The sequence below is a fragment of the Pundamilia nyererei genome, unplaced genomic scaffold, assembly GCF_000239375.1.
Source record: "Pundamilia nyererei isolate P.nyererei 1_Seehausen unplaced genomic scaffold, PunNye1.0 scaffold00008, whole genome shotgun sequence".
In the NCBI taxonomy this organism is placed as follows: domain Eukaryota; kingdom Metazoa; phylum Chordata; class Actinopteri; order Cichliformes; family Cichlidae; genus Pundamilia; species Pundamilia nyererei.
Window position 1 is genome coordinate 4,765,321 of NW_005187409.1, and position 10,052 is coordinate 4,775,372.

The 10,052-nt window shown below is 39.2% G+C and overlaps 1 protein-coding gene across 1 annotated transcript in view; it reads right to left on the bottom strand.

Moving 5' to 3' along the window:
- ccdc88b (coiled-coil domain containing 88B) overlaps positions 1–10,052 on the bottom strand; it is a 64,913-nt gene that overhangs the window by 9,464 nt on the left and 45,397 nt on the right. The window contains exons 25-27 of the mRNA XM_013908282.1: positions 9,521–9,666; positions 2,878–2,985; positions 1,207–1,364 (exon numbers count right to left, since the gene is read on the bottom strand). Of these exons, the coding sequence (XP_013763736.1) occupies positions 1,207–1,364; positions 2,878–2,985; positions 9,521–9,666 (412 nt within the window). The remainder of the gene's footprint in view (positions 1–1,206; positions 1,365–2,877; positions 2,986–9,520; positions 9,667–10,052) is intronic.

Below are 10,052 nucleotides of genomic sequence, written 5' to 3' on the forward strand. Positions count from 1 at the left end.
CACAGACACACACTCACACACTCACAGACACACTCACAGACACACACACACTCACTGACCATCAATGTGAAAGTTAGTTAATTTATATAATGCTTCAAAATAAGTGCCTGCATCCAGGAGGAGTCTACTGGGAGTCATCAGTTTGAATTTAAGCTGATGATGTTCTTTAGTAACAATTTCACTATCATAGTGGGTTAGTGTTGGAAAGCAGCCACGGTGCTGCTTTAAAATCTGCTTATATACTGTAGAAATGTAGTTGGCTAAATCCACAGAGAGCAGTAAACCTCAGAGAAGCAGCAGGAAAGGTCAGCTGATCACAGCTTGTACACAAAAAACAAATCTACTAGCGCTCATAGTAAAAGTTAGTTGACTTTGACTCTGCTGCACTGCAATACCTGCCAAATACACCTGTTTAAAAGCATAAATGATATAATAAAATATTCCTTTCTAGATAATCTAATGCACCTTTTTTTAACAAAAGAGCTTAGCATTGATACAAGCCTGATCGTTGCAAGAATACTACTCCAAATCCAACCTGTCATGTTAAACAGCTGTGAATCAGTTAAATGTTTGTGGTAAACGTCACCCCAAACATATTAAACAGGAAGCAGTTTTGAGAAATGTCTTAGCTGGCTCTTCACTTCAGGGAGTTTTTCTGCTTTTCTCTGCTTGTTGTGAAGATGAAAGATCAAGTCTTTCTCTGGCATAAAGAGAGACTCGAGTTTAAGAAATCCAGGGGTTTACAGAAAACACACTGCAAGGGAAATAAAAATTAAGTGAGAGACAATGTTGGTATGTCAGAAAGAGAGAAAACACATCAAGAATGCAGGTTGAGGATTAAATCCCGGCTTTGAAAGCATCTGCAGAGAGTTGTCTTTCTGACTCTCAGTCAGTAAATGCATAAAAAGCGAATGAAGCCTCACGAATCTCTTTCCTTTCAACATGTGGTTAGCAGAGAAAGCCAGCCTCTGTGAGTCTTGGCACTCTATGGGGAGAGATCTAAGGAGAAGAGAGTGGTATCAATGCCGACCACACTTGGTAGTCATGAGATGATTTGTATGCATGCCTGCAGGCTCGCTTGATGGGCTGAGCATGTGAGCATATCTTTGTGAAAACCAGTCAGCTGCTGTTTGTGTGTTTGTCGTTGTGCAGGAAGGGCAGGGGGGTATAGGGAGCTTGGTTCTGTGGGTGTGTGTGAGATCTCACCAGGCTGATGTGCGTGTGTGTCTGATGTAAATTCAGCGCTGTCGGCCAGGTTTTCTACGCTGCCCGCGGCGGTGAAGAGGGCGCGTCCCTCTCTTCCTCCTCCTCCTCCCCGGGGTTTGATTAGCTTCTTCATCCTATCTGCAATCCAGTTAGATTTCCTACGAGGACACAGGGGACAGGGACCATTTACAAAGAGATGAGCTATGGGAGTGTTTGTGTGTGCATGCACTGCACACCCTGATTTTTCCAGAAACAATGGGAGGAAGCCAAGTGTCAGGGGTTTCATCTTGTTCACAAAATGCTTTTTGTGCCATGTATCGTTTATGCGCCAGGATTTCACCTGTAGAAGGTGCAACTGGAAACGCTATAATTAAAATGTCACCACCATAAAAAGGTGTAAAGGTACAGGAAGAGAATGGTCAGCTGTCAACATGTCTGGATGCCAAAATCCAAAATCCACCCCTGACAATATGATTCTGTATTCTTCTTCATTGGTTTTTAACTGACACATTTCTAAAACAATACTGACACAGTTACTATCAGATATGTTATCCATCTCAAGTTAGTGTTTTATTTTCCTGTAGTGATGGATTTTGTGATAAAAGGGTTTATCAGAATCATGCAACATAACACGGCAACACTTTAAAAATGTATACTTATCAAATATCAAATACTAATATAAAATGGATCTTCACAAAACACTTGGCTCGCCACACACTTAATAAACAGTCAATGTAAAACAATCCAGTGTAGCTACTTTGCAACTAAGTCTAATTTTCTGCAATGTTCTGTTTTTGTTGGCACTGTGAGACACTGTGACACGGTGCCTTATCCGTTTGGAGACAACTATCAGAAGACGGTACGCTGTGTCAAAGGAAAAGACAGGATCAGCAACAACATTCAGACAGACTGTGGTCCTTATACGATGCTCAGCAGGTACAAGCGTGCCAAGAAGATATCTCCCAAACCCTTACATCACCACTAGTCTGAACTATTGGAGCCAGGATGGATCCATGGTTTCATGTTGTTTACACATGAAAGTCATGGCAGAAACTGACTCCTCAGTCCAGGCAACGTTTTCCAGTCTTCTATTGTCTAGTTTTGGTGAGCCCGAGTAAACTGTAGCCTCATTTTTCTGTTCTACTTTCTGTTTTACTTAAAAAAGTGTCTTTAAGTGTACATTCATGCACGTAAATAAAGAGGATAAAAATATTAAAGTAGTGGAGTTTCCATATTTGTCACAGTGGCTGAACTGTCCCTAAAAAAGTGTACGAATCCAGATTGTATTATGGCTTCCTTAAACTTAAACTACGAGTTTACAAAATGTGAATTTACTTAGGTTTAGTCTTTATTTCAGGGAACAGTTGAGAATTTAAAGTTACTGTTTACTCTCCTTTAACTCTTTTTTTGTCTCCGCTACCTCCTGAGGGATCTCTCAGGCTCTTTCACTGCAACTTTCTCTGCTGTGTTCGCCGGCTAATCACTAATGGTGCCCATCTTTTTTGTGTCTGGTGGGAATCTGACCTACACCTATCATATCCAACAGCTTCAACTGCCTTTCTACATGAAATCAATATCACTCACTCCTGTATTATATACTGCACGGGTGTAATTAACAAATACATTAGCAGCTTGGTGTATTGTACATGTAAACAAATTTATATAATGTACTTGGCCTTGCTGGCTGGGGATGGCATGCTGGGCTCGAGGACTCTGTACTGATCCATAATCTTCTCCACCAACTTCTGCTTCTCCCGTCGGAGCTCGCTCAGCTTCTCCCTGAAGGAAAACACACGAAGCATCAGAACAAAGCAGCTCAGAGGAAGCGGGAGGAAAATTTACACATCGTCGTGCATGCATTATCAGTGCAAGTTAATAGGATTATTCTGGTAGTGTGCACGAACGTGGCTGTTGGTGTGTGATTTAACTAACGCCTAAAATCCTCTTGTGAGTAATGGAGACTTCTGGAGCTCGTTTCTCTTTTTTTTTAACAAGCACATCAGATACGAGGCTGTGTGTTGATGTTATTGCGACCCTGTTGAGCTGCGATGTGCTCAAGTATGAATCTGCTGGAAAAAACAGCTTGTATTCTCAAATCAGTCTCAAAAGCAGGAGTAATAGATGGAACATTTAGTCCAGCATCAAGGTATTGGGACAGTTTTAGCCTCCCAGTGTTCACGGTGGTGTTGATGGCTATTCAATCACTCCTTTAGCCCACCACTTTTTTCCAGACTGAAATTTTTCAACAGCTATTACAGAAATTATAATTCAGTTACAAAAAATATTAACTGAATTATAATTTAATAAAAATAAAATTGTGTCATGCAAAGCTTTATGATTATCTACTTCATTTGTTTACCTAATTGACAGCTGTGCTTCTTCCTCAGAATTTGTATTACGACTACAGTATTAAAACTATGAACTAAGATCGAGACTCTTGAAGGAGGTTTTAATTCATTTTATGAAAGCTTCTCAGTCATTTTTACGTGTTTTCTCACTCGATTCAAAACATTTCCTCCTGCACTCGTTTGAAGGGAGAACATCGTTTGACTACAGCACTGGCTCTCAAATACTTTGCACACCCTTTCAAAGTAAAGTATTTCAGGTGAGCAGAAAACAAATCAGTTAAGTCTTAAAAACCACTGCTCAGAGGTATGCATCAATATTTTTTTTTTTTTTTTTCATTTGAACACAACTGGACTTTTCACATGGACGAATATGTAACCTGCATTTTGAAAAATGATTTGCAATTGGCAGCAGGTCTGTAATAGGATTGGGTGTAAAAAGAGTTTTTCTCCAGAGTTTCTCAAAAGCATAGATGGGCAGAGGTCTGTAAAAAAATCCATCATCAAATTATGGAACAATTTCAGAATAATGTTCCACATTGTAAAATTGTGAAGACTTTTAACATCACATCATCTACATGGAAGATCATCAAAAGAGAGAATCTGGAGAAATCTCTGTGTACAGGTGACAAGGTCCAAAATCATGTCTGTGATCTTTGGACCCTGAGCTGGAAGTCACTGCATGGGCTCAGGAACACTTTTGGAAATTGCTGTCTGTGAATAAATATGTGCCATCCCCAAATGCAAGTTAAAGCTCCATCACGAAAGAAGAAGTCATGTGTGAATTCTGAATCACTGCTTTGGGCAAAAGTTCATTTAAAATGGATCGAGGCCAAATGGGAAACTGTTCTGTGGTCTGGCTTGTTATCAGCACTCAATTCAAAAGCCTGCATCCGTGATGGTCTGCGGGGACATTAGTGCCTTTAAAATCGGCACCGCATCTGTAAAGGTACCATGAATGCTGAAAGATATATCCAGGTTTTAGTGCAACATATGCTCCCATCCAGATGACGTCTTTTCAGGAAAGGCCTTGCATACTTCAGAAAGACAGTGCTGCGGCGTGGCTGAAGAGAACTGAAAACATTGGGAGCTTCATGAAACACAAAATACAACAGAGAAGATCCAGGACTGTTGAGTAGCTAGAATCATACATCAGACAATATGGGACAACATTCCTCCCCCAAAATCCAGCAGCTGGTCTCCTCAGCTTCCAGATGTTACGCACTGCTGTCAGAAGAAGACAGGATGCTACCATCTGCCATCAAATTCAAAAGGACCTTATTTTTTCCTAGACTTGTGCATTTTCTCAGTTTAAACATTTGATATGTTTTCAGTGATCTGCTGTAAATAAAATATGAGATTTGCAGCTCATTCTGTTCTTTTATTTACTTAAAAAAGCATCCAAACCAAAGAGCCTTGCAACTTTTAGATCAACTTCATCCAAGTACTATTACTCTAAAATTAAATACAAAATAATAATAATAATAATAATAATAATAACAATAATAATAATAAAATTCTATTAGAATTTCATTTGTAATCATTGGTATAGTCATATTTGATCAAGGCTACAGTCAAACCTTTTGGAATAAAACACCAAAGGTCTGAAGGACACCTCTGCTTTTCCAGTTTGATGCCACTTAAATCTTTACAAAATAACAAAATTGGTGCGGTCACCCGACGGGTCAAAACTGCTGAGTTTTAAACTGACGGGGTGAACATTCACCAGCAAACAGCTGCTTTTAACAACACTAACATCCATTCAGGCTCATATTTCGGGCCACCTGGTGAATATAAATTCTGTGTTTCTTCTTCTCCCTTTTAACTCGCTCTCTAACTTCTGAGGGAAATATCTTTCAGCAGCTTTTCAGCTGCTAAACACGCCTGTCAAGACAGCTATCTCAGTTGTTTTTATCTTGCGCACTCTGCCTCAGTCCCAAGCCATTTCTCATTTCACCCAGGCTCATGCATTTCGTAGGAACTTTCCATCCTGCCATTCTCCATCTACCAGATATTCGCAGACTTTCCACACCGGTCAAATCCACCCGACTCCTACATCCACCTGCTCCTGGGTCACCACTAGAATATATATACCAGTCCCCTTCCCCCAGTTTTCTGTTTGTTTTTTTGCAACATATCCCCTGAAATGGATCCTGTTCCCATACCACACATGATCTTTTCACAGCTACACATTTTCCGATCGGCTGGCAGGTGATACCTTGCCTTTTTTTTGCCTTGCCTTTGTTTACTTGTCTGGTCTGTGTTCCTGCTGCTAAATTGTAAGACGCAGCCAATTTCAGTAAAATCCTGGATACATACCACACAGCGGGTTTTTAGAGGGGTTTGTTTTTTAGAAAATACTTGCCTCTCAATGATTTCACCATTAAACAAAGGGGGAAACAGATACTAAATCCTTCCACTGAGCCGAGAGGAGCTGAAACATCTGATGACTCTGTTTGTCACAAAAACACATTTTATATGCAAGTAAATACCTGACAAACTGTTTTAGTCATCATAGAAAAAGACTATCGTTTCAATCTGCAGTAATTTATATATTTATTTCTAATGTCTCTTTTATATCAAAGGAAGTTGGTTTAAAAAAAAAAGCTTTTATGTTGCCTCTGAAGGGAATAGGTTATCTTTAAACGTCTGCTTCTTCCCATCTTTTCACTTATTCTAAAATCCTTTTTGGTCATTTCAAATCAGGTTGTTTATATTTTCATTGAATCGCTGTTCCTTTCCTTTCATATTTTTTTTTATTGTACTGCTCCAATGTCATCATTTACTCAGTGAGCAACTAGCTTTGTTTAATTTATATTTTTATTCAAATGTTACGCTACGTACTGTTCCATATATACAGTTAAGTCCACACATTTTTGTACTTTTGCCTCTGTACACGAACACGGTGGATTTTAAATCAAACAGTCAATGTGTGATTGAAGTGGAAACTTTCAGCTTGAATTCAAGGGGTTTAACTAAAGTATTTCATTAACTGTGTAGAAATTACAGACATTTTTTAATACAAAGTCCCAACTCAACATGCTACTGGACAATTAATTGGCACGCAGTTTCATGGCCAGATGAAGCCTCTTCTCTTGTTACTCCATAGCAGATTAAGCAAGTAAATGATCTGGAAGTTATTTTAAGTGAACTTGCATTTGGTCTTTTTTCACTGGAATGCTCAACATGAGGGCCAACGAGATGTCTATATAAGTGAGGAAGGCCATCGCTCATCTCCAGGTTAAAAAACAAAATAAACCAATTAAAGATTGCTAAAACTTTGGACTACAAGAATGTAGTGGCTGAAAGGCCTGAAAAGCCACCACAGAAGTTGTCCTTCTACAGTTGAGATGACAGAAAACATCTGAAAGAGCCCGAATAGATCTTTAAAAAGTCTTTAGACAAACCAAGATTAACTTGTACCCGAATGATGGGAAAGAAAAGTATGGAGAACGAGAGACACAGCTCATGATCCAAAGCTCACCACATCGTCTATCAAACATAGTCGAGGAGATGTTTTAGCACGGGCATGAATAGCTGCCAGTGGAAACAGATCACTACCGTCTACTGATGATGTGACTGCTGTGAGACTCAGCAGGATGAATTCTTGAGCGTACGGGGCTCTACTCTCTGCTCAGAGTCAGAGAAATGAGGTGAGCTTAACAGTGCAAATGGATGAGAGTTTCTCAAGGGAAAGCAAAGGGATACTCTTCAATCGCCAATTGAGTTATCTGATCTCAACCCAACAGAGCATGCCTTTAGTTATTAAATACAAAAGTGAATGCACAGAGACGAACAAACAATCCACGGCTTCTAGACTTTAGGGAGTCACTGACTGCAAAGGATAAATAAATAAATTATAAAGGGATAGATGTTTTACATGTGTGCAGCAACTTTAGGCCGGCTAAAGCAGCTTAAACATTATTGTGATCACAATAATGCTACACTAAAATATTTTATATCATTTTGTATAACGTACAACATCCACTTTTTTATTGCCCTGTCCTGATACACTGCTACGTAGATAACTTAAAGTATTAATGCCACACACTTTGGCTCAGTAAAAGAGAATCAAACTATCACCAGAAATGCTTTGCATGACATATTTTTATGTTCTTATGTTTGTGAAAGTGATATTAAAAAAAACAGCAACATTAAAACAAAACCTTCTCAGCAAAATACTACTTACAGACTCTGCTGTGTGCCTGTTAGGCTTTACTGTGCTCACTGTTTGGGGGATTTTTAGCCTTTATTGACACAGAAAAGCTCAGAAAGAGAATAAGGGGGAAGTCACGCAGCAAATGACCTCGGGGAGGATTCAAACCCAGGCCTCTGTGACAGCCTTAGAGTGTACCTTAGCGCTTGTTTAACCTGGTAAACTATACGAGTGCCCCGGTGCTCTTACTGTTAATTCCAGTTGCTTTGAAAGTTGGATACAATTTCTATTTACTCCCAGGACTGAATGAAGTGAAATGCATGCATAGAGCCCTTCACTTCTTCCATCACACACACACTGAAATCTGCTCTGTCCTGTAATTAGGTTGTAGATGTAATGTGATTTCATTCTGCTGCATAAAGAATTGTGTTGATTTTGGAAGGAAAACAATCTAAACTGATTTCTGTGAGTTTGCAAAGTGCATGGCTTTTTAACATTCACTTGTAAGAGCTGTTATGAGATGATGCAGACCTCGCGTGGCAGGGTGATGAACCAAAATATGCCGTGAAATGTTAACAACGAAATCTGTGCCCGAGATTTAACGAAAAAGGCTGAAAAAAGTCATCTTTTCACACACACAAGCCTGAACTGAAGGCACAAAAAGATGTAATTTGCAAGAACTTTGGTTCATTAGACTTAAAGACTGAAGCCAACTCTGCATGCTCACTATTAGTTCAGGATTATTCTCAAAGCAGTCTATTAGTCATTCAAAAGGAAGACTACTGAGGGCCACTGGACTGTGAAATTGTTGTCTTTGCAGTCTCAAACCTTTATAGAAGTGCTTTTATGTGCTTGATATGAATACAAACTCTGTTACAGCCTACAAACTTAAACAATAGCAGTAAACAAAAAGCATTCACTGCAACTTATTACATGAAGTTAACTCCATTAATAAGGTCAAACTTCTTCAGTGCACCTCTGCTTTCATTACTGCAAAGCTCCCATACCTTGAAAATACATTTTATGTGTTTTTTACATTAACTTTTTTTAAAAACATAAATTTAACAGATTTTAATGTTTGTTTCACTGCAGGTTTTTTTTTTTTTTTTGGTACCATGAAGTTAACACTCTGTTTTCTGAAAATCTCGTAAACACAATAAATCAAGAAACATGCTATCTAAGATTTTCTAATGTATACAATAGACGTATTTACTAGAAGGCTGAGGGAAGCCAGTATTTTTAACATGTGTGAATGTAGAGACATCACAGGTAAGTGGTGCGGGCCCAAACCTCGAGCGTGTTAGTGATTTTCACTCATAGTTTACAAGCTGTTTTTTTATCTCTTAATGTGTTTCGGTGCAAATCTACACAGCTGCATTTCTGTTAGCTGTTTACATCCGTTTGGTTCCCTTCGACTGTGCCGGATTCACTGTTAATCCTTTCTAGATACACTCTTACTGGCCACTTCATTAGTTACACCTTGCTAGCACTGTTTTGGACCTTTTCAGAAATGCCTTAATTCTTTGTGGTGCAAATTTAACAAGGCGCTCAGAAGATTTCTGAGTTTTTGGTCCATACTGATGTGATAGCATCACACAGTTACTGCAGATTTATCGGCTGAACAGCTATATTTTCATTTTTTGGACCATTCTCTGTAAACCCCGCAGACCCTTGACCCTTGAGCAGTCTGTGAAATACTCAGACCAGACCGTCTGGCACCAACAATCATTCTACATTTGAAGTCAATTAAAGCGCCTAATAAAGGTGATGATACCTAAAGAACTGGCCATTGAGTGTGTGAGTATATACTTACTGGTATTCCCTTTGCTGTGAATAATGCTGGTCACGGCGCTCCAGGCTCTGCTCCAGTAAGGCACGATTCTCCCTCAAAAGACTCTGATTCTGCTCTGCTAAGTGTCGATTCTCTTCCTCCATGTTCCCCTTCAGCTGGGTCAACAACTGTACACAAGGCCATAAATGCGATCAAGAATAAATAGCTTGACAAGAACAGAATATACTACTTGTTCTGCAAAAGTAAGCATGCCTAATGATATAAACTATGTGTGAGGATGTGTGAGTCATAGAAAAAAGGCCTGCAGACAGAAAGGTACGGACAGTGCTTTGTTAGTCATACGGTTCAAGTGAACACAGTGAAACTGACAAAATGCATCCAACTAGATCATTAAAAATTAAACGCATTTTCATAGCTTATAGTTTTAATGCATGTATAACAGTCCTACAATGTCTCTGCCGGGACCTTTGTGTTGAAATCTGGTAGCTTGCAATGAATGAAAGAACTCCTACAAACCGCCATTAACCAAAACAAAGGTGTATCATCCAAATGC